The sequence below is a fragment of the Quercus suber genome, unplaced genomic scaffold (assembly GCF_002906115.3).
Source record: "Quercus suber isolate HL8 unplaced genomic scaffold, Cork oak 2.0 scaffold_834, whole genome shotgun sequence".
In the NCBI taxonomy this organism is placed as follows: Eukaryota; Viridiplantae; Streptophyta; class Magnoliopsida; order Fagales; family Fagaceae; genus Quercus; species Quercus suber.
The window spans coordinates 169,008-194,394 of NW_027070264.1; the positions used below are offsets into that span (position 1 = coordinate 169,008).

Genomic DNA, 25,387 nt, shown 5'->3' on the forward strand with positions numbered 1-25,387 from the left:
ATAATAAACATAGTTGGACCTTAACTCATAAGTTTAAGCTTTTGGATTAAGTGGTGTTACTGTACATTATAATAACTACTCGATTCTCTCCCTCACTTAGCCTAACTTGTGAAGCTCAATTTGCTGGAAGCCAAGAAGCATCAAAAGAGTGAGCATACAAGCTTGAGGGACCCATTGACAAAGAAACCAATCTGTTACTTAAGGGAAATTAGATTTGCTAAATAGAAATTCTCTCTATTACAAGCCAGAAGAAAAGAAAAAAGTTGTTCTTCATAGGGGGCTCAAATGGCGAAGAGTCAAGACACATTTTCTATACATGTAGTTCAAAGTTGATAGATTGATATGAAGCTTAGCATGTACTCTTCAAATTGTTGACCTCTGATGAGCTAGTATGTATAGCATGTATTTTGGTCAGTATCCTCACATTTGACAACACTTACAATAAGGAAACTCCCGATTGCTCTTTCCCAAACTTAATCATAAATTATATATCCACAAAATTACTAATCATTCACAGGTCCAACATTCTAAATGCCCTGAAGGAAATCCAACTAAATGACAAATCATATACAGGTCTAGCCATTAAGCACCTTCCACTAATCAAGAAACCTAACCAAATGGCTTGACAAAGGCTATTTTGCCATTCTTAATAAAGGTCTAGCTGTCTAAGTACTTTGTACTATTTAGGAAATCTGACCAAATATCTGGACAAATGCTTTTTTTATTATTATATATATAAAAGTTGAAGCGTAGTATTTATTGTTACGCTTCTGTTAAGCCACATCAACAGCCACATCATCCACTTATTTTCTACATCTTCTTTTCTCTTAAATTTTTTTTTTCTTCCTATTCTTATAATTTAAAAAAAAAAAAAAAAAAAAAAAACCCTTCCTCTCCCTATTAGCCCATACTTACTGTTACACTTCTTCTAACCTTTTTCCTCCATGTTTGCCTCTTTATATCCCACTATTCTTTACTTTTCCGTTGCACTTCTCTCATCCTTTTCTCTTTCCTATATTTTGACTCTTCTTTTCCCCATTTTATTTTGTATATATTTGATATCATTTCTCCAATTCAATCCATATTTTCCCACACAAAAACTGTGAGTACTCTCTCTCACTCTCTTGGTGGATTTTTTTTTTTCTTTCTTTCTTATAACTTTATATAAGGTTGATGGGTTTTTTAGTATATGTTTTGATATTGTATTTTTTTTTATAAATAAATTTCTCTTCACAAAGTCTTCTATCTCTCTTTATAGCTTTTTTGAGTTAATACTTTTTTATTATTATTATTATTATTTTGTCTTCTATCTCTCTTTTATAACTTTATTTAAAGTTTGGTTTGGATTAATACTTAGTTTCTATTTTTTTTTTTTTTTGGAAATTGGAATTTGAGCTTATATCAAAATACAATCTACATGGCTATGAATTTGAATATGTCTTCCAATTGTTTGAGTAATAAATTATTATAAAGTTTATCTTTTATTCCTTTGGTTTATTAATTTTGATCAAGATAACATTGTAATTTTGTGATGAGTTTTGATCATTATGATAATCTTCATAATCCTTAAGAAATGAAAATTTTGAATAATAAATTTGAAACTTATAAATTTTAGACGTATATTAAGCAAATATAAGTTATACTAATATAATTCACCTTAAATAAATATTAATCAAATACACAAAAAATAATAGAATGATATATTTGTCGAGTTAAAAAGAAGAAAAAAAAACTGGTAGAAATCTTTTTTTATTTTATTTTAAATAGACAATACTTGAAGTAATTGTTACTTTTTCAATATTACACCCCCATTATATAATATTTATATATTCTCATGCATTGCGTGGGTCTGCGGTTAGTTCTTAGTAAAAACTAGGAAAGTGGTCAAAGACCTTCTGCCTAATGAATCAAACCTTCTCCAGGCTTCTCATATTGAGTTTCTTACCCATCTCTCTCTCTCTCTCTCTCTCTCTCTCTCCCCCCCCCCAACTTGAAACTAGGGAGCATTCATCACCATATAACACAACGAGAATAATTTGTCAAGCAGCCATAACCTTTGACCTTCATAGCCTCTGATCTTCATATTTCTCATAATTTTCATACTTCATGTGATCTACATACTTGACAAACTCTCAATACTTTTCTACACTCTAAAGATATTCAATACTCTTCTAAGAAATTCATACACTACACAAATTTTATCAAGAACTAAATATCATCATCATGGGAAAAGTCATCTGAGTGGACACTAACACTAAATTTGTTTCGACATTAACATTTTGAAAAATGAATAATTTTTCAAAAAAAAAAATACAGTTTTTAAAAAAATATATCATTATTGTTAGAAATTTAACCCAATTCCTAGATTTGTGAGAGCATTCACATCAGCTCTTGTAAATTTTATGTCTATTTTACACGAATAAACCTAACTTTCTATTTTACACATCTACTCTTACAATTCATCTACATCAGTTTATCTATTCTACACATTTATTCAATAAAATATTCATTATTTTACAATTTTTTATTATTCACTCCTCTCTCTCTCACTAACCCACAGCCACCATCGCCACCATCATCACCGCCCAACCACCGTCACCACCATCATCAGAAACCAAAAGCGATTAAATCAGAAACGCCGATCAACCCACACCGATCAATCAACGCCGATCAAACGCCATCATCTCAATGTGATGGTAAGATCAACCCACACCGATCAACCCACAAAACAACATCAGATCAACCAACAATCAACCCACACCGATCAATCCACAAAAAAACATTAGATCAACCAACAACAATCAACCCACATCGCCGATCAAAACGCACAACCCACAACCCAAATCAACCCAGACCAAGCAAACCCACACAAACCAAGACCAACCCACACCATAAACTCAGATTAAACCACCATCGAGGCCTCCCCACGTCGCCGCCACGCTGTGAACTCCACGTTGCCGCCACGTCGCCGCCACGCACAACCCACGCTGATCTCGCCACGCTGTGCATGCTTTGAACGAGAGAGAGAGATGTGAGAGAGGGAGAGAGAACTGTGGGTTTTTTGTGAGAGAACTGTGGGTTTTTGTGAGAGAAAGAGTTTATGAGAGAGAGAGAACGCAGCGCTGAGACAGAGAAAGAGGGAGGTGAGAGAAAAAATTACTAAAAAGCTAAATAGGTGAGCTACAGTACCCGTGTAAATTTACACGGGTACTGTAGCTCGTGGATAATTTTACACGGGTTTACATATTTTTAAATAGACTGATGTAGAGTGTTTTTTGGTTCATAATGTGCAAAAGTGGTCAAAATGTGTATTTTACATATTTTTAAAAGAGCTGATGTGAATGCTCTGAGGTGTGAAAAATAGAAAAATATGAGCCAAAAGAAACAATCACACAAGACAAGATTTACGTGACTCGACAATGTGCCTACCTCTTCAATATTATCAAATCAATTACAATATACTCTCAAGTTATGCCTAACTTGAGATACACACCAAATACAATAATATCTCTTTAAGAATAATACAAACTCACTTGAAATCTTCTGTCACAAAACTACCTGTGCTTGTAGTTCCCAAAAAAAACTTATTATTAGAAAAAACTCGAACTAATTTTCTTTTGTGTATATGTTTCAGGTAAAGAAAATCTCCTTGCCTTCTTCACTCTCACACAAACAATTTTTTTTCTGCACTCAATGCAACTTGGCTGTTTTTTGTTTGTTGTTTGTTTTTTTTTTTTTTTTTTTTTTTTTTTTTTGTTGTTTTTTTTTTTTTTTTTTTTCATCCATACAGCACATTTCACTTTTCTCTTTATGTAGCTGCCCCTTTCCATGTGTTTCTCTCTATCTCTATCATTAGAAAAAACCTGCACGCTGGTTTTTATAATTTATATATGTTTGACTTTTTCTATTCCTATTACTATTAGGGATAGGAATCCTCAATCTTGAATGGCAAGCTCATCCTTTGGGCTAGTCACGTGGGTTGAACTCACAATTATATTTGGTAATGACATTAAAATAATTTAAGAAATATTTTTATATAATTTTTTTTTTAACTTTGTGTGAGATAAAGTTATTTTTTTTTAAAATTTAGCAGAAAATAACTCTAACTTATGTTAAGCTAAATAAGATAAATTAAGAGATAGTTTTCCTCAACCCAATTCTTTTTTGATGTTACCAAGCATATGAAAATATGTAGGAAAATATATATATATATATATATATATATATATATTTACATAAGATTTTTCTTTAAAGCAAATGGATTGTTAGTGGAAAATTCTAGATTTGTGATGCCCATTACAAATGTTGTTGTTATTATTATTATTATTATTATTATTACATGTGAGTATGTGACATCGCTTCAATTAAAAGTATAACAAGTTGTGGTTTGCCTTTGTGTTAGAACCTCTTTCCTTCTCCTTTGTGTGTGTGTGTGTGTTTGTTTCTCAAAAAAAAAGAATGGGTAATTGTCCCACATTGTTTAAGAGAGTGTGTTGTGTGTAGTATAACTTGCCCCATCCTCCCTTAAAAGTTACCATGGCTTTTGAGTGGAGTTGTGGTGTATTTTTGTGTTAAAACTCCTTTCTCTCTCCTTTGTGTGTGTGTTTGTTTCTCAAAAAAAAAAAAAATTTTTTTTTTTCATTTCAATGCGTGCTAGTCCTAAGCAACAGTACACTAGTTGAAAATCTTTAGTATTCCGATTTATTTATTTTGGTTTGTTTACTATTTTCACCTCATGACCATCAAACAAAAATGGAATTCAAACACCGGTGCACTAGTTTCTGTCCACAAAACAAAGTGCAAAACCGAAGAAAGAGTTCTAGAATACATAGAATTAGGAAATTACCTTTTGCAGAGCTGGCACATTCGCTTCCACATTTGCAAAAAATGACAACTTCACCTTAGGACATTTCCATAATCTAAACTTTCTCAACTTAGATAGCACGATGTTGTTTCCATCCCCATCATGGCAAAATACTTGCTTTAATTGAGGAAGATCTTGTAATGATAGACTTTCTAGCTGGGGAAGATCTCGAGCAATTGAGATCGGAAATATATATTCCAGATTTTCGCAATTCACTACCACAATAGTCTTTAATTTTGGGAAGCCTGTGGGATGATGGTGACTCTCTAATTGCACATTGTTGTTCCAATCCCCAACTTCTCCTTCTCTCTTCTGGCCAAATACTTTCTTTAATTGAGGAAGATCTATTAATTCTAGACTTTCTAGTCGCGGAAGACCTCGAGCAACTGAGATCGGAAAGATATATTCCAGTTCTCCGCAATTCGTTACGCAAAGAGTCTCTAATTTTGGGAGACATATTGGTGGACCGTGACTCTCCAATATCATTCCCTCCTCGGAAACTATTTGCTTCATTTCATAGCATCGGTGAAGAGAGAGTTCTTTCAGCTTTTTTAGACTTTGAGCAAGGGACGGCGAGAAGAGATTGATCAATCTCGGGCATCCATATGCGGCTAAGACTGTGAGATTGCTGAAGATTTCACACTGGTTGGGCCCCTCACATATTGTTCTCAGACAGCTCATTCCCATTAGATATAGTTCGAGCAAATTACCGAATGTAGCAGTATGATTTCCCCCAATTGTATCAACAATGCATTCCATCTCACAATACTCAATCCAAATATATTCCACGGTATGGAACAACGACTTCAATGCGTTCATTGAGGAGGCATTCAAATATCTAATTTTTAAGGTTCTTGAGTTAATACATCTTAAACTACTATAGTAGTGAGGTGTCAAAAGAGTCTTGTGCAGGGTGTTAATCGATATGCAATATCTTTGCAAGTCCGGGAAAACAAAGCCTTCGGGTAAATGCATCGAGTTCAGCTCTAGAGAGAGATTAACCAAGCAGGGTAATGAGTTCAACTCTGATAAGTTAGCGTTGCTTATTTCTGAGGTACTCCCTTCAACATCCCACTTCGTGAAGCTTTTAATAATGATTAGTTCTTCTAATTGGGATAATCTTCGTATCACATTTGGCGGAAACTGTTCCAGTTGATAACATTCGGTCAAATCGAGCATTTTTAAACTCGCCATTTCCCCTAATTCACTTGGCAATGCAACCATTCTACATCTACAAAAGCTCAAAGTCTCAAGTCTCTTTAACTTTCCCAATGAAGAGAGGTCATCACTGAAATTGCAATCTCTCAAGTATAAGGTTCGAAGGTTTGTCAATAATTCGAGTGATTGTGATGATAAGATTTTGTCATCTAGTGTTAAAACCTTGAGACAATTCATCCCTTCAAACAATGTGTTAGAGATTTCGTTGGAACTTTGAATACCACCCAATAACAAAATGTTTAGTCTTGGACATACCAAGTTGTCGGGAAGTTGTTCGGTGTTGTAATCGATCAAGGAGATTGCTGTGGCTCTTTCTAAGTTTGTGTTTCTCTCTAAACGAGTGCAGGCTCTTAGCTCGAATTCATTTTCCGCTTTTGATGTTATCCATAAGCCAATATCACGAACCATGTCATGCATCTTCACAAATTCTTTTTCAGAACCTTCTAGTAGTAAAGAATAATCTTTGAGGCTATTGATTGCTGCACGCACTTGGCTCCTTGCTTCATCAAGTGAGTGAAAATCTTCATCTTCCTCTAGTCCCATGGCATATCTAGTCAATTCCTCAATAGGAATATTATAATCTTCGGGAAATAAAGAGCACAATAAAAAACATAACTTGGTTTTGTGTTTTAATTGATCATAACTCCACTTAATACATACATAAGTATTCTTTTCTTCATTAACACCTTCTATATCCACAAGTCTTGACCTTCTTAGTTCATACATTGCCACATTCCACTCATTTAGAGTTTTGCCTTTAAGAGCCTTTCCTACAGTACTGATTGCTATAGGCAAACCTTTGCATTCTTCAACTACTTTCAGCATCACATCATTCAAGTCTGGGTTATCACCGACTATGCTTTTCATTAAAGCCAACGATTCTTTCTCCGATAAGAAATTTAATGAAATCATCCTTTGATGACAAAGCATTAAATGGCATACATGCTTACTTCGTGTAGTTATAAGTATCCTACAACCCTTGTGAACATCAGGAGGTGGAATTCCAAAATCTTTTAACTCGACACTGTCCCAGACATCATCCACAATTATGAGGATCTTCTCTACACTCTTTATTCTTGAGCATATTCGATTTGCTCTAAAAGTATCACTCTGCTCTTCAAGTTTCAAATGTAAACAATCTGCAATTTCACCTTGAATTCTTCTAACGTCAGGAGTTCGGGACACAACAATCATTACAATGTCATTGAAAATATTCAATTCTTTGACTTTCTTGTATACTTCCTTCACCAGGGTTGTTTTCCCAATCCCTCCCATTCCATACAGTCCAATCCCTTTATTGTTATCCTCATGCAATGCCTCCATAATTTGTTGGAAAGCCAAGTTTCTAGATTCAAACACCTTGAAATCACTAGATGAAAATACCTCTATGCCAGGAGTCGGAGCACGATGGGTCAATTCAGAAAATTTGCCCCTATCTGCTTGGAGTCCTTTGACAGCATTTGTCTTCTGTATGGCTTCCTTACATAAATTGTATTGCCGAATCCAATCAGGACACCAGCCGTTACAGAGCCTCAAGTTTACTTGTACTTTATTTTCCAAAGCCTGTACTTCTTCCAAGAGTTGATTCACATTTGCCAACCACCTTTCAACATCCTTCTCAACAACCTCAGTGTTCATTGCAGCTCGCTCGATAGCCTCTTGCACCTTTTGCTGCTCTAATTGCAGGTCTGTTTTTGCTTTGGTAAGATCATCAACAGCTTTCTTGAAACGGAACAAATAACCAACATGACGTATGACGGGCTTTGCTGTGCATTTTACAACTTCGGCTGCAGTGGAGCCCGTGCATCGCGTCAATATGTCCATCCTATCTAAAAATAAAAGACTGTTATACTTCTTAAACAGGGAACAAGATTAAAGATAAAGTGAAAATTTCAAAATTCAAGGTATACCTCGTTGACACACTAGTGGGTACAAGTGACAAGGAAACAATTGCCACCAACTGCGCGCAATAAAGTAAATTGAGGAATTAATTGCACTTGCTTCCAATTCCCCTTCCTATTCACCTGTCAAGATGAAAAAAAATGGTAAGAGATTCTTTCTCCTTTTTTTATTTTTATATATGTAAAAGGAATTGAATCATCAACTTTAGCAATTGGTATCAAGATTACTCAATGTACCGTAAGAATCAAAAGTATCAAAAGATTATTACTTAAGTCTATAATACTTCTCTTTACATGGACGCTACTTTCCTCAATAAGCGGAGTCCACCAGTGGTAAGGCATAAATGATACAACACAAGCTCAATTAGTTTCGTTATTTTGTCTCTCAAAAAAAAAAAAAAAATTTCCTTATTAAAGTAACAATTACTTCAATTATTGACTATTTAAAAAAAAAAAAAAGATTTCTACAATAATTTTCTATCTTTACAAATATATCATTCTATTACTTTTGGTTTGTTTGTTTTTTTTTTTTTTTAAGGTGAACTGTATTCTTCTCACTTCTGTTGTAGTGTATTATATTTGCTTGAGATACAACTAATTTTATAGTTTTCAAATTTATCATTTTTTAAGGAATAAGGAGATTATCATAATAGTCAAAACTCATCACAAAATTACAGTTTTATTTTAACAAAAATTAAAATGAAACCAAAGAAATAAAAGATAGACTTCATAATAATTTATTATTCAAACAATTGGTAGGCATATTCAAATCCATAGCCATGTAGATTGTGTTTTGATATAAACTCAAATTTTTATTTCCTAAAAAAACTAAGTATTAATCCAATCCAAAATTTAACCAAAGTTATAAAAAAACACAATGCCAAAACACATATTTATAAAATAAAATAAAAACTATCAAACTTAATTAGAGTTATAAGAAAGAACATAATTTGTGAAAGCATGCCTTCTTATTTCTACCAATGAAAGAAGGTAAACCCAAATATTTCTCATAGTGTTGAATTGGGAACACCAGAGAAATTTTTATTGCTTCTTTACTGGTACTTCTGTATTCTTACTAAAAAAATAGAGTGGTTGTCCCTATTCACCATCTGACCCGAGGCCTCTTCATAATATGCAATAACTCCTTAATCTTTTCACATTCCTCTAGAGTAGATCTAGAGAACAAAAGGCAGTCATCTGCAAAGAATAAATGAGTAAGGTTTGGCCCATTTCTACAGATTGAAAAGCCTTTTATTTCACCATTCTCTGCTGATTTCTGAAGAATAGCATTTCAGTCCCTCTGCACAAAACAGGAAGAGATAAGGTGAAAGAGGGTCACCTTGCCTCAAACCCCTTGACGGATTTATCAAACCTTTTGGTTCCCCATTCACCAGGATAGAATAAGTAACTGTGGAAATACACTCCAGGATCAGATCCACCCAAGACTCCTGAAAACCCATCTTCAACATTATTTTCTCAAGGAACGACCACTCCACCCTATCATAGGCCTTGCTCATATCTAACTTGAGTGCCATAAAACCTGTCTTCCTGTACAATTCATTTTCATATGATGCAAAGACTCAAAGGCAATAAGGATATTGTCAGTGATAAGCCGGTCAGCAGCCGTCAGCTATAAAAGCACTCTGTGTATCAGAGATAATAGATTTAGCAGGGTTAAGGCGATTAGCAATCACCTGCTCACAATTTTGTATAGAAGATTACACAAACTGATTGGTCTAAATTCAGTCACAGTTTCCGGATTACGAACTTTAGGGATTAAAGTTATAAAAGTGTGATTGATAGATTTCAAAATGGATCCAGAATTCAAGCATGATAGAACAGCCTGAGTAGTATCCATACCTACATCTGACCAATAAGTTTGGTAAAACAGTGGAGGCATCCCGTCTGGGCCTGGAGCTTTTAAAGGCGCCATCTCCTTTATCGCCTTTTCCACCTCATCTGCTGTGTATGGTTTAGTCAACTCTGCATTCATGGAATCTGTCACCACCTCCTGAACCCCATCCACTATACGGTCCATATCATGTGGATTTGATGATGTGAAAAGCTTTTCATAATAATCTGTGAGCAATCTCGAAAAGCTATGCTCCTCACTTTGCCAAATTCCAAATTCATCCCTAAGCCCCTTAATGAAATTTTGTCTCTTCCTACAGGTAGCAGTACCATGGAAAAACCTTGTGTTTTTGTCCCCACATTGAAGCCATTGAACCTTGAACGTTGATGCCACATTTTTTCTTCTTTCTCCAGTAAACTGTGCAAGTTGGCCTTAAGGTTGTCTACTAACCTTGGTCACCACTTTGTAAAGATTCTGCCTCTGCCAGCCATAATCTTTCTTTAACCACCCTTATTTGTTCCTTGACATTCCCAAATGTTTCTTTGCTCCATCTCTTTAACCGCTTCTTGCAATTCTTTATCTTAGTAGTAACATTAAACATAGGTGTCCCTCTCCGTGGACCAGCCCATGCTTCTGCAACTGTAGCTTTGCAACTCGGATCTGTCACCCACATAGATTCGAAGCGAAAAGGCTTCCTTCGCCACCTCTGCCGCTCACCATCTGAGTCTAGAGAAAGCAAGATCGGTCTATGGTCAGATGTGTAGCAGTGTAGATGCTGTACTCTGCCTGTGGAAATCTGGCCATCCATTCATAATTCGCAACTCCACAGTCTAATCTCTCCCAAATCATCTCCCCTCTCCGTCGCCCATGCCAAGTAAACTCAGGACCTGAAAATCCTAAGTCCACAAATCCGCAACTGTCCAGAGTATCCCGAAAAGATTGCATTTGCGCATGGGATCGTGGAGCTCCACCACGCTTATCATTCACCTCAAGAGCTCGTTGAAATCTCCAAAACAACACCAAGGTAGTTTTGGTTTAGAGCTGAGCATGCGAATCATGGCCCAACCTTCATGACGTCGACTTGTTTCTGGCTCCCCATAAAAGCCTGTCAACCTCCACGCATTTTTCGACCACCGTTCACAATGGCGTCGATATGGTACTTTGAAAAACTGTCCACCCAAACTGTAACATTATTCTTCCATAAGAGAGCTAGTCCTCCTCCCCGGTCATCACTTCACTTGGAATAATGAACAAACCCGCAAACTCCAGTCTGTCTCTAATCCTTCTCATTTGTGCCTTTGTAGACCATGTCTCTGAGAGAAACACGATCGCGGGATCATGAGCTTGTATAATTTCACCAAGCTCGTTCTCTACACGGAAGTTCCCAAGCCCCCGGCAGTTCCATGCTAAGAGATTCATTGTGCTCGGCGGGGCTGAAAACCAGCCTCCACCGTTGTCGCATTATTTGTCTCTGTTTTCTTCTTCTTCCCATGCACACCTGCTTCCTCATCTTCAGAAAAATCACGTACAGGCCGTTTTGACAGGATAGGCTCATGTTGGGTCTCCACCTTATCACGCCGAGGAAGCCCACGAGTTTTATAAATGCTTCTTCCCCTTACTTGACCTGTATTAGAAGCCCCCTGTCCATTAGAATTTCCATTTAAGTTTGGCCCACACGTTGTTGGTGAACCATGAAGGCCCACTAACTTAGGCCCATGCAAACCCAAGTTCTGACTTTCAGCTAATTCTCCATGCATTAATCCTCCTTATCATCGTATCTTGCCAACTCACTGTCAATCTCCTCTAACTGCGCCTGAAAATCAGCCTTTCGATTAATCTCAATCATAATATCTTCATTATTACGGGCATTTACCTCCGTGATTTCCGTTTCTTCCTCATCTGACCGTTGCACCACCGTGGTTCCCAGAAACTCGGTGTCTCTATCGGAAACTTCCTTTCCGCCCTCGTGTTGCTCATCTTTCTCTTCGTGAGTATCTCCTAGCCTCGTATTATCTCTGTGATTTACCTCATCCGATCTGTCAGAGGTGTCCTCATGATCACAATCCTCCTCATAGCCTTCTACCCGGATCACACTCTTTCGAAAAGGGTGTGGGGTTGAAGCTCTCAACCATGGTCCAAATTGCTTTACTTCCTCACGTACAGGACCTTTGTTCTTCATCCATCCCAAGCACTCCCTATCGCTATGTGTAAGCCTTCCACAGCCATAGCAGATATTCAGGAGTCGTTCTTGAAACTCACCCTACCTCCATACCATTCGCTGTAGAAATCTTCCGTCCTCGGCACAAAGGTTTAGTAATATCAATCGCTACCCGAACTCGCATAAAGTTATAGCTTTCAGGGTCCTCTGCTTCGGTTTCTACTTCATCCACAACTCCAGCTAGAGAGACTATATCTTTTGCTACGCCCATTGAAGAGCTGAGTATAGGAAGGTCGTGGATCTGAATCCAAAACCTTGTTCTGTCGAAGAGCACATCCTGTATATTCATAGTTTTCTCCACTCGCTTCAAGGCTACCAGATGCTTATCAAAGGTCCAAGGTTCACCCTTCAAAACCCAATCTAAATCGGACTCATCCGAGAAGATAAATAATACCCTATGGTTGCCCATATCTCTGACCTCAAAACCTTTTTTTGTTCTCCACAACAGTTTGAGGGTTCTAGCGATAGCCTCGATATTGATTGCCCTTACTGTGAAAAAACGTGGCTGCTAAAAAGAACTCCTCTCCCAATACATCATCTTGCACTTGAAACTTACTTTCCTCATCTCAGACAGTGAAAACTTCCCCCACATAGCTGACAGATTCTCATCTCCATGAGTACCAAAGAAGATCAGTACTAATACTCCGAGAAGAGAAAAATGTAAAAAGACTGCAGTTGCCTCACCCAATGGCAAGCACGGCGTTTCACTGATGCTAGGGTTGGAAGGAGACCGCTACCCTAGGTCAGAAAACAGGTTCACTGGTTCATTTTTTTTTTTGCTGTGGTTTTATGGGTGGGTTTAGACGGTGATGTGTGGGTTCAGATTGTGTTGGCTGGGTTCGATGACGGCGATGACGAGGTCGGAGCCAAAGTCGGACTCTTTGAGGAGGCCGGAGTTGCCGGTGGTTTTGAGGCCGAGGGATTGAGGGGAGCGAGTTGTGTGGAGGTAGCGGAGAGTGTCGTGGAAGTCTTGGTCTTCAATGGTAGTGTTTCTTCTCTTTCAGTTTCACTACATTTTTTTTCTTTCTTTCGTTCCTTCATTTTCTCTCAGATCCCATCTCTTTCTCTGTATTTTTTCTTTCTTTCTTTCATTCCCTCACCAGACACAGACCACTGAAATCAAAGAGAACTCAAGCACGAAATGGGGATGGCTTCAAGGACCACCCGATCATGCACCAAGCCTGGCTGACGCCCCCATTTCAAGGTCCCTCCTGTCGTCGGCAACAAATAGTTGTTCAGCTTTGAACAGTTCCGGCGCCGAGATTCACAACTATTTAAAACCCATATCGATTTCTTTTTTAAAAATATTTAAGTCATAATTTTTTTTATCGATTATATGTTCTGGTTTTGTTCTAGTAACATCGAAATTTGTATGAGTTGTAATTTTTGTAAGATGATTTTTTTTTTAATGAGAATTTTTGTAAGAGGTTGTTTGGTGGTAGAATGTTGTTTTCGGTTGATGTTTGAGTTGTAGAACTTGTGTTTCAATTTTCGAAGAGGAGGAGGAGGAGGATGAGGAGAAGAAATGAGGGAAGGTAGTTTAGTCTTTTTGGAAGAAGTATAATTTGTCTGCTTTTCTTTTGTCCACATTAAAGTCATTGGCCCCACCAAAGTCATTGCTTTATTTTTGATAAGCCCACCAAAGTATTGCTTTTTTTTATAAGCCCACCAAAGTCATTGCTGTTTCGTGGAACAGCAAACAAAATCATTAATCTATTCTTTAAACAACAGTATTCATTTGTCTCGAAGATTCCGTTTAGTTTATCAAAAAATTAATTATTATTTTTATTTTACACAATTATTTTTACAAAATAATTTATTAATTTATTTATTATACATATTTTTTATTAAAAAAATACAAACGACTACTCTGGATCATATGGATCAGCATCTTTCTTTCACAATTTTTTCAATTTTTTTTATTTTTTAACTTTAATTTTTAACTTATTTTTAATATATTTGTTTAATGTTTCAACTTTCAATCTCAGCTTTACTAAAATATTGTACTAGGAGCAATACCTAGTGTATTGCACGTCATTGGCCCCACCTGCTTTTTTCTCTACGTCATAAATACAAATGACTACTCTGAATCATATGGATCAGCATCTTCTTTCACAATTTTTTCAATTTTTTTTTATTTTTTAACTTTAATTTTTAACTTTTTTTTAATATATTTTATTTGATATTTCAACTTTCAATCTCAGCTTTACTAAAATATTGCACTAGGAGCAATACCTAGGGTATTGCACGTCATTAACCCCACCTGCGTTTTTCTCTACGTCATAATACACCCCCTTTTGTCAGAACTTATCTCTCTCTCACCTGTCTTTCTTCTCCTTCTTTCTTTATTTTTTTCCCTCACTTCTTTCTCTGAGTCATAAGACACTCCCTTCTTCAGTCCTTATCTTTCTCTCTCTGTCCGCCTCTCTTTCTTCTCCTTCTTTCTTTATTTTTTTTAGAATCTTTTTTCTTTCCTCGTCTTCTTTTACAATTTAAGTTTTATGCTTTTATTATAGATGATGATTTCGGGTTGGGATGGGTTGGGTTTGATTAAGGGCAGTGATTTTGGGCAGAGAAAGCAAAATTTCGGTCTGGGTTTTTCTTCCTCTTCTTCAGCATCTTCTTCTTCTCCTTCTTCTTTTTCAATTTCGGTTTGATTATTTATATGAATTTGTACATGGGTTTGATGAAGTTGGATCTAGATTTAGAACGATGATTTTGTGGTGTGTCCGTGATGATTGGGTGGTTATTTTGTGGTGTGTTGTAGACGTTGGGAAGCTGCTGGTTGTTGTAGACGTAGTAGAGGGCGAGAAGAAGTTTGATAAAGGAGGGAGGAAAAAAATCATTTGCACATTTTTACGAAAGTGTTTTTTGGGTTAAAAATTGAGCACTTTTTAGTTTCAGCCTAACCTCTTATTCTCACTCACTTATTTAGTTTCAGCCTCATGCCAGCCGTCCCCCTCCCTCACTCTCAGTCACTCTCACTTTCATCCCAGCAACACCGCCGCCGGCCACAGCCCCATTTGTTCCCACGCCTCACTGCCTCAGCCCGGCCGCCTCGCTCCCTCCATGTGTCTCCACCAGATCACCTCGTTCTCTATCTTTTTTTTTTTTCTTTCTTTCTTTTTCTTTTTTCTAGGGTCATTTCGTCTCAAAGATGTGAGTGTTTGTGTTTAAAAAAAAACAGAAAAACCATTGCTAGAGAGAGATCGGCGTGGAAGTGATCGTCGGCGTGGAAGACGGCGTGGAAGAGCGGCGTGGGTGAGAGAAGAAAAGATGAGAGGTTGAAAGTGAGGAGAGGATTGGGGTTTGAGAAAAAAAAGAGAGGAACAGATTGACGGAGAGATGAGAGAAAAGGAATAAAAAAGTAATAAACACGCATAATACTGTGCCAAAGTTATCAGTACGTCTCAAAATTTGTTGACATTTAACACACTTTACTGTTTTTGATGTTTGGCACACCTGCAGCAAGACAAAATTTCTGAAACAAAGTTCTACCTTACCGGATTCACATCCTGTGCAATAGTTAGGGTATTGCACAGGATGCAATAGCTCAAATCCTAACCTTCCATTCAATTTAATGGCTCTAAAATAACTCCACGTCATCAATCTGTGTCACTTAGAAAAAAAATTCAATTCACTCTCATTCCTTCTTTCTCTTTCTTTTTTCTTTTCCTGTTCATACCTTTCTCTCTCCAACTCTTCACTCCTCATAGTCCTCTCCTCTGTGCTTTCTAGTTTTCAAAAAATCCTGATGTTGCTGTTGCCGCTTTCGCTCTTGCGCCAAACCACCGTCATCGTACGACCAAGTCTCGAATCAGCCACCATTGCGCCACCCACCGGCCAACGTTTCTCTCCTCCAACGATCTATCAACCCCTGCTACGCCTTTGCCAGCTCCATTGCTTAGCATCTCCAAGCTGCACCGCCAGCCCAATCACTTCCCAGTAAGTTCTCCCTCTCTGAGTTTTCATTGGGAACACGAAAGAAAATAAATTGACATTGGAATTTTTTTGAATATTTTTTTAGTTAGTTTTGAGATTAAGGATTGAAATTAGATGGTGGGTTTTTTTGGCTGTGGGATTTACGGGTTCTTTTAATCTGGGTCTTTTTTATTTTTTTGTAAAGTTGTGATTTTTTTTTAATTAAAAAAAAAAAATTTCATTCTCATGGTGGTGATTTGTACCAAGACCCAAGAAATTGTTGATGGGTATATTGTTTTGCTCGATATTATGGGTTGGATTATTTATCTGTTTTTGTTTAAGTTTCACTTGTTGTTTTTTCTATTTGATGGTGTGGGTTAGGATGGAAAAAAAATGAAGAATTTAGTCTGTAGTTGATGTCACTGGTAATACCAATTAGAAAATTTTGTTTTGATTTTCTACATGTTGCTCTCATAGTTTCTTCAAGAGAAGATAACTGTAATTTGAGTGTTTGGGATGAAAAAAAAATGAAGAATTTAGTCTGTAGTTGATGTCACTAGTAATACCAATTGGAAAATTTTGTTTTGATTTTCTACATGTTGCTCTCATAGTTTCTTCAAGAGAAGATCACTGTAATTTGAGTGTTTGGGTTCTTGGTTTTCCTTTGAACAACTTGTCTTCTGAGTTTTCTTATTAATTTCACCCATTAATTTGTTAATAGTTCTATCATTTTTACTAACTCCTAATAACACTCAAATTCAATCTAATGAGGAAGGCTTCATATATGTGCAAGCATCACACTTGGTCTTGATTTTGCCAAGGATCTGCTCATAGACAAGGCCGTTTCTTCTATTATTTTTGTTCAACTACCTAATATTGTGAAGTTTGTGAAAACCCCATTTGTTGGCAAAGAGGATATTTTTCTTCCAAATATTAGAATTTATCATCTTAATATTGCCTCCTTAGTTCTTTAGATGTTATGTCTTAGTTGCTTCGGGTGCCACTACAAATTTGAGCATGTGTTGGCAGTTTTCTTACATCACTTGGTTGGTTCAAATTGCAATTACAAATGATGGGGGTGCATTTGTTCAAGTATACAGCAACTAGGCTAACTTTTGCTCTAAATTGCAGTAAATTATAGATAAATTTTTGAATTATGGTAGATGTAGTTTTTCTTCTGTTGGGTTGTCTTTGTCATGGAAATTTCTGTCTGTTTTTAGCCAAGCTTGAAATAAGGGTTGTTTTGATTTCAAAAGTTGTGGGCTGTTATTGTTGTTATTGTTGAAATAAGTCATTTTCATTGTGATTTCTGCTTTTAACAGGAGATTGCTATGATGGAGGAAGAATTAAAGATAAAGACTAAGATTATCAAGAAGCAGGCGAGACTGATCCAAGGATGGAGAAAAGAGCTGAAAGACCAATTGGACAAGCACAATGCTGAGTTGGAAAGGGTATAGAGTGTGGTTTTTGAGCAATAAGCTTGTAGTGATTCTTCCAATTGGTGGCTAACTTTTCTTGGTGCATCATGCTCCTGGCACTTCTGATGGCAATTTTTAAAAGATCTTGTTGCCTGTGTAGCTTGTAAATGTGAATTAGAAACATTTCTTGAATCCCTAACAATTTTAAACTCCAAAGTGTTGCAAGCTGTAGCGTTCTATGCAGCGCAATGTATGTGATTTGCCTTAATGAGCAAAAAGTGAACGGTCATCTTTAAAGACTGATTTTCCTAACATTCTTCATTAAACATTGGCCAATTGACAATTTCAATTGGCACCTCTTGGAGTTTCCATCGCCTGCTTTGTATATATTGAAAAAAAAACAATCAACAACAAAATTTGCCAATCCAGTTCTATTTTAGTATACCAGTGTAGAATGAAATGATCATGAAATGCCATGTCAACAGTACCATAAGTAGACCTGGCTGGTAAATTGCACTGCTGTGTAGGCCGAGGGGCAATAATTTTGAGATCTCTTGAGGCACAATTTTCGCTTTATAAGTTTGTGGAATACGCGGAAGGCAATAAAGGATAAGCCTTGCAGTTTGCCACCATTTCTTCTCGCCAGTACAGATTTTCAATATATGGTTAAAAGTTAAAACCATCATCGTGTTCCAAACAGCTGCGATGTCACTAAATTTCAAGGCACTTGAGAGGCACAACGGAAATGAAACTTAAAGGGGGTTGATAATTCAAAAAGGAGTCAGATAAGCTACTTAATTCTTTTTCAAAGGGGTAGAACAACAATGAAAAGGTTACAATTACAATGATACACGATCACTTCTAAAGGCTACTTCTGAAAAATGAGAATGTAACAAAGATAACTAGCAAATGAGAAGATATCACATCTAATTCAATAGGTATTATCCTAGTTGAAAATGCATTTCAGCCTTCCCCCATGTGGATAGAAAAGGTAAAACCTAATTTGTCTATTTCTATGCATATGTGATCAACATTGGATTCTGTTGGGTTATCTTGAAACCTTGGAGCGCCTGCATCGCAGCTGTTGATTGCATCTCATCTGAATACTCCACAAAGGCAATTCCTGGCTTTGTTTCCACCATTCTAACTTCCTTAAAACCATGATATTGGTGGAAGAGCATTTGCAGCATCATAGGAGTTGTCTCATGGGGAAGATTCGGCAGGAACAGTATGTTGTTTGGTGGAGCAGGTGCCTCTGGTACCAAAGACTTTACACCACCCGGATAGGGTATTTGAGAGAGCTGCACCATTTTTGAGAGAGAGTGAGAGAGAGCAACATGATAAGGATTGAATCACAAAATATAAAGTATTGACACACCTATATGAAAGCATAAAGAGCACAAGGGATTAAGAAAAATGACTAAAACATGAAACCACATTTCAAATGAACTTAGAAGTGGTCCCAAAAAAGAAAGCACGCTTACTGGAGGTGCAACTCCATAATCTCCAGCATAAGCAGGATTCAGACCCAATCCAGCTTGAGCATCATGTTGTTCTTTTTTCTTCTTTCCTGCAACAATAAGGAAACATGTAAATCTCAGTAAAACAAAAAACAATTTATAAGAAAACTAGTTATAAGAAAACTAGGTGTAGGCCATACATTTGCCACTCTAGCTAAAAGAAACAAACAAGGGAGTGTCCAGTACTTCTTATATACTCCAAGATAAGCATCCAATACTTAAAATTTTATTTTAAAAATAAAATTTTTAATGTTCTGAACATGTGGAATAACTTCTTGCATCGTCCTGAACATGTAACATTAGGACATGACTTTCAGTTTAAAGGAACATAATTACAAGTTAAAGCATGGGAAAGGTTAAAACATATGTTCTGACCAATGTACAAAGAAGGGATGCTTGTCTGATTAATATAAAACAATAAGTTATTATGTTAAGCATTGTATCAATGTCCCAGTTCATCCTACTTTTGGAATTTTCACATCAAAATATCTATATCATACTGAATCCAAATCCTGAATCCACATCAATGCATCATAGTCAACACTTGATTTACCCTTAGAACCATGACAAAAACTTCAAAAAACTGCCAAATAATATATAGTGAAAAACTACATACAACAACAATAACAACAAAAGAGCTTAGTCCTAAAAACCAGAGAGAGACAATAACAAGATTTTCTATTTGGTATTACCAGTGACAACCCTTATTTCAACAATAACAACATTTATTATTTTCTAATTGGTATTACCGGTGACATCAACTATAGGCTAAATTCTTCATTTTTTTTCCATCCTAACCCACACCATCAAATAGAAAAACCAACAAGTGAAACTTAAACAAAAATAGATAAATAATCCAACCCATAATACCGAGCAAAACAATATACCCATCAACAATTTCTTGGGTCTTGGTACAAATCACCACCATGAGAATGAAAATTTTTTTTTTTAATAAAAAAAAAAAATCACAACTTTACGAAAAAAAAAAAAAAAAAAAAAAACAAGACCCAGATTAAAAGAACCCATAAATCCTACAGCCAAAAAACCCACCATCTAATTTCAATCCTTAATCTCAAAACTAACTAAAAAAATATTCAAAAAAATTCCAATGTCAATTTATTTTCTTTTGTGTTCCCAATGAAAAGTCAGAGAGAGAGAACTTACTGGGAAGTGATTGGGCTAGCGGTGCAGTTTGGAGATGCTAAGCAGTGGAGCCGGCAAAGGCGTAGCAGGGGTTGATAGATCGTTGGAGGAGAGAAACGCTGGCCGGTGGGTGGCGCAATGGTGGCTGGTTCAAGACTTGGTCGTACGATGACAGTGGTTTGGCGTAAGAGCGGAAGCAGCAATAGCAACATCGGGATTTTTTGAAAACTAGTGAGAACAGAGGAGAGGACTATGAGGAGTGAAGAGTTGGAGAGAGAGAGGTATGAACAGGAAAAGAAAAAAGAGAGAGAAAGAAGGAATGAGAGTGAATTAGATTTTTTTTCTGAGTGACACGGATCGATGACGTGGAGTTATTTTAGAGCCATTAGATTAAATGGAAGGTTAGGATTTGAGCTATTGCACGGATGTGAATCCCTACCTGCAACACAATTTCCGAAAAAAAATGTTGTCCTCACGTGGATACATGGTAAAAACAGAGCCACACAACAATTTTTTTTTTTTTTTTGTAAAGGCTTACACAGTAAATATTTTAAAAAACTTTTTTTTTTTACCATGGATCCTTGGCTCTTTGCTAATTATCTAAATTTAATGATTAAATAAAGCTACCAATGTAACTTTTTATAAGTATTTGTGAAATTATTTAAGCATTTATATCACAATTAATTATTTTAACTATAACGAAATTTATTATAAGTATCAATTGTATCTATTATTCTTATTATTTTTATTTTGTCATGTGATATTATTTTATTGGACAAATTAAACACGTGTAATATTATTTTGTGACACTTAGTGGAAAAGTATAAATGAAGAGGCTACTAATGTAAACAATATACATCTTCAAGAGGTAAAATCAAAATTTTAAAACTCTAGGAAAAATATAGATCACATTAATAAAATCTTTAAATTTCAAGTTTTTATTGAGTGTGAATTTTGACAAATGCACATTCGCACTACATTTTCTTCTTATAACCTCTATGCTTATAATATTTCAAGATGATATGAGGTCAATAAATATCGTGACAATAAAATCTTGTTTCTTGCAACAATGACCAATTCCTTTTGAGTCCACAATTTCTATTTGTATATGTGATGGCATGAGCTTGAGTCATTGCATTTTTTTTTTCCTAGTCCTGTACCACTAGCCTTATCAAAATAAGTATGTGAGAGGCCCCACCCTTAGTCCATCAACTTTTTGTTGGGACAAACCCGCGTGAATTGGTGGGGTTGTGTTGGTGCCCCGCTATATTTCCCCATAGATTTAGGACTTTACTTGGAGTTAACATTTATTTTATTTAAATAGTAAAATAAATGAAATCCAAAATGAAAGAAATAAAAATATTTTATTGATTAGTAGTGGGTTAGAGGTGTTAGAGATTTAGTGTCCTAAGACAATAAAACATAAATAGTAATTTTAAAAATTATTTTAAGTTTAAAAATAGTACCTTACTATTTTGTGTTTCAAATGTCGTAAGAAGACCGGTTTGCTTTGGATTGAAAAAGTGTCATGTAGGGGTGTCCAACAGACCTGGAAACCCGCTCAACCCGGCCAACCTGCCCGTGTCCAACTCATCGCCACTCGATTTGACGACTTTGGCGATCGGACGTGGATTCCAAACTTGCTAACTAGACCCCACGCGGGTTGGTTGTCAGTTTTTCCTTTCGAAACCCATGACACCCGACCCAAACCGTGGCCTTTCTCTTTTCGACGAGTTATTACGATTTTTCGACCATTTTCGGCGAAATCAGGTCCAGATCCTTCGAGATCCGACAAGATATCACCATTATCTGATGAAATCTGGGCCAGATCTCAACGGATCCGACTAGATTTCGACCTAATCTCGCCAAATCCGTCCAGATTTCGACCTGATCTAACCGAATCCGGCCATATTTCGGCGTTGGAGAGAAAACCCGAGACCGACCTAAATTAACCTGAAACTGATGCGACCCGAACTAAAAAAACCGACTAAATCTACGAGTCGGTTTCGGGCCAATTTTTTATCCACCCGCTTCATTCGGGTCAAATCTGAGTTGGGCACAAACCTAACCCGACTCGACTCGTGGACACCCCTATTGTCATGATACATGATATGATATGGGACATTAGATTTCAATTTTAGTGAAACACTATTATTTCTATGGCAAAATTTTCTATTTTTTCAAGAATGCATGATATTCATTGGCATAATATTGTCAAAATGATAATATAACACTGACAAAAATAAAAAGTTGACAAACATCATATTTGTAATTTTTTAAGCAAAAGACCTAACATTTCAAATAAAATATTGGGTTCAATCCCATATCTATTGAAGTACAATTTTTCATTTTCTTTGCACCATTTGAGGAAGTCGAGTTTTCCTTTTCCTTCTCCAGACATGTAGAGATGTTATGGCTAACATGCTTACAAAACCCACAAGTTCTCTTTTGCTTTCCCAATTCTTTTCCACCTTTCATTCTTTTTTGCTTTGGGCGACCTTCCGTCTTTAAGAGCAAAGGACAATGAACAAAACAATCTCCATCACGTCTTTGAGAGCAGAGGACAATGAACAAAACAATCTCCATCAATAGCATCATTAGCATTAGCATCAACCATATTTTCCTTGTTCACTAAATTTTCATTACTTAACACTATCAATTCTTTTCCACCTAATGATGTTTCGCAACACCAACGTGGTGGAAGATACAAAGATGGAATTCGGTAACAATCTTTGTGAATGAATACACTAAGTGTGTGACGATATAGTACACCCCAAAATTCAAAATTCTTGCAACTACAACTAGCCATCTCACCATCCCATAAGACCAAGTGCTTTTGACTAGTTTTTTCTTCATAATATTACAACACAAATTCAATACTGTTTTCTTGAAACTCTGAATATTGTGTGGCCCTTCCAAACTCCTCTTGAAAAATTTTGAAAGCATAAGGTGTCAACACACTATGTGCTTGTTCTTCTATTGGTGACAATGTTTTTAAAGAAGAACCTCTATATTTCTCCAACATTGTATAATGTGATTGTGTTTGCTTAATTTCTTCAATGGCAAGGTCAACCTAAAATTACAAATTGCAAATAATTTAAAGACACATAAAGACTACAAATATTAACAAATAAAAAAATAAATCAAATTCTACAATAAAAGAAAGCAACAATAAATAATGACTTACTTGTTCAATAAATTGCGTCAAGTTTATGTGGGAACTAACAAACCGTTTGATAAATGCATTTATATTTTCGGATCTTCCGGTTGTTGTCATTCCCCCCAAAAAAATAGCCACAAAGGTAAAATGATACCCAAAAATGCTTGATTTGATATAAACTACTTACATGCTTGTTAGTAAGCATGTCATATTTTGCCATAACTTGAGACCATTAATGCTCAAATTCTTCACATGAGTCTAACTTATATAGCTTGTAGAAATCTGTGCACCAATTTGAATATTGACTATGAAGAATTGCCGTAAACCAACTACTAAATTTAGCAGTAATGTGCCATATACAAAAAGCATATTTTGTGGATAGCAATTCTTTTGATATTGCCTCTGTAATCCATGGATCTTGGTTTGTTAAAATTGTCTTAGGTGACTTCTTCATTAAATTTGCAAAAGTCTATTAATCAAATACAAAGTTATTAGCACATGAAAAAATATAGTAGGATATATACTATTAAACTACTAATTAATCAGATAAAATCGAAAAATAATTGCACAACTTTACAAGATACTATAATTAAATAATTTACGTACCTTCATTAACCATTGAAATGCACTAGTTGTTTCATTTCAAAGAAGTGCACAACCAAAGAAAATTGTCTTTCCATGATTATTGATACCAACAAAAATACCAAAAGGCATGTCATATGCGTTTACTTTGTAAGTAGTATAAAAAATAACTACATCTCCATATTTTTTGTACCAATCAAAACAAGGAGTAGGCGCCCAAAAAATATGCTCCAACCTACTCTCTTCATCAGTTGTATATGCATATTGAAATTTAGAATTCTTTTCCTTAGCAACTTTTCACAACTGTAAGAGACCCATAGCATCATTCATTGCATTCATCCTTCTCATTTTCACATAAAGGTTATGGATATCTCTTTTAAAAAATGGAAGATCTCCATGCTTCACACCTTTCTCAAGCTCCATAACACGTATTATTTGCCTAATCGAAAGTCCACCCTTTTTCAATAAGAGAATGTGATCTTTATCTTCTTTAGTGATAACTATTGGCTGAAAGAAATCTCACTTCTGAAGGGGACAACAATTTATGATTGTGATTTATAACAAACTTAGTGACATGCCATTCTTGTGGAAAAATGTCAAATGACTTTCGCAATGTGATTCTTAGATGAGCTTTGCATCCATATCTTGTAGATATCCTATTTCGTTGCTCCTTAGATGAATCCACTCTTTTTAATTGTTGTCTTCCTTCTCGGTGACAAAAGAAATCACATCTTACATTTTCTCCATTTTTTGTGACAAAACAACCTTTTCAAATTGTAAAACCATATCAATTTGCATAATTTTAATAAAAAATAAAAGCCCCTTCTTCACTAAGAAAACATTGACCAACAAAAGGTTCAAACTCATTTTTTATTGAATTAATATCTTCATTTTCTTCAATAACTTTTATTTCTTCCATTGGATATTCATTCCAAACCACTAATGCCTCCCCACAAATGTCATTATTTTCTCCATTATTTGGAAACTCATTTAAGTCAACACAATTCCTTGGAACACTTTGATAAATCTCACTTGCAATTAAAATATCATTCATTTGTTCTATGTTGTAACAAGGATAAATTAAAAAAAAAAAATCAACATCATATTCAATTATAAATGAAATATAAACTATAAATAAAATAGAATAGAATAAAATAGTATACCTCCTTGAGGTAATTCATTTAAGTCAAAACAACTCATTAGAACAAATTGATGAATCTCACTTGCAACAAAATTCTCATCCATTGATTCTATAATAATTTAACAAAAATGATAAATAAATATTAACATCATATTTCAATATATTTGAAAAATAAATTAAGAACAAAAGAAATTTATGTACCTTATTTATAATTTCTTGAACACTTTATTCTTGTAGACATTCTTTGATCATTCATTGAACTCTTCTCAACAAAATTCTCATCCATTGATTTTACAATAATTTAACAAAAATAATAAATAAATATTAAGATCATATTTCAATATATTTGAAAAATAAATTAAGAACAAAAGAAATATATGTACCTTATTTATAATTTCTTGAACACTATATTCTTGTAGGCATTCTTTGGTCATTCATTGAACTCTTCT

At 35.6% G+C, this 25,387-nt stretch overlaps 2 protein-coding genes and 2 long non-coding RNA genes across 5 annotated transcripts in view; 2 read left to right on the plus strand and 2 right to left on the minus strand.

The window, feature by feature from the left end:
• LOC112001761 (probable disease resistance protein At4g27220) overlaps nt 1-8,126 on the minus strand; it is a 13,954-nt gene extending 5,828 nt beyond the window's left edge. Inside the window, exons 1-2 of one of the 2 annotated variants that reach the window (XM_065767686.1) lie at nt 7,993-8,126; nt 4,847-7,911 (exon numbers count right to left, since the gene is read on the minus strand). In XM_065767686.1, the coding sequence (XP_065623758.1) occupies nt 4,847-7,906 (3,060 nt within the window). In that variant the 5' untranslated portion in view covers nt 7,907-7,911; nt 7,993-8,126. The remainder of the gene's footprint in view (nt 1-4,846; nt 7,912-7,992) is intronic. The other variant, XM_065767687.1, reaches the window with a different exon arrangement.
• A 4,700-nt stretch (nt 8,127-12,826) lies between these two features.
• On the plus strand, nt 12,827-13,497 carry LOC112026371 (uncharacterized). Its single transcript, XR_002884354.2, has 2 exons — nt 12,827-13,036; nt 13,157-13,497. It is a non-coding gene; the product is annotated as an uncharacterized LOC112026371 (long non-coding RNA).
• A 1,737-nt stretch (nt 13,498-15,234) lies between these two features.
• On the plus strand, nt 15,235-17,761 carry LOC112026370 (uncharacterized). Its single transcript, XR_002884353.2, has 2 exons — nt 15,235-15,998; nt 17,297-17,761. It is a non-coding gene; the product is annotated as an uncharacterized LOC112026370 (long non-coding RNA).
• Nucleotides 17,762-18,138: 377 nt separating this feature from the next.
• Nucleotides 18,139-23,435, minus strand: LOC112026372 (U1 small nuclear ribonucleoprotein A). The gene is made up of 4 exons (XM_065767682.1): nt 23,403-23,435; nt 20,077-20,113; nt 18,877-18,962; nt 18,139-18,693 (listed from the first exon to the last, which is right to left on the minus strand). Exons 1-4 carry the CDS (start codon nt 23,433-23,435, stop codon nt 18,406-18,408), a joined length of 444 nt encoding a protein of 147 aa, XP_065623754.1. The 3' UTR covers nt 18,139-18,405.
• Nucleotides 23,436-25,387: the final 1,952 nt, after the last annotated feature.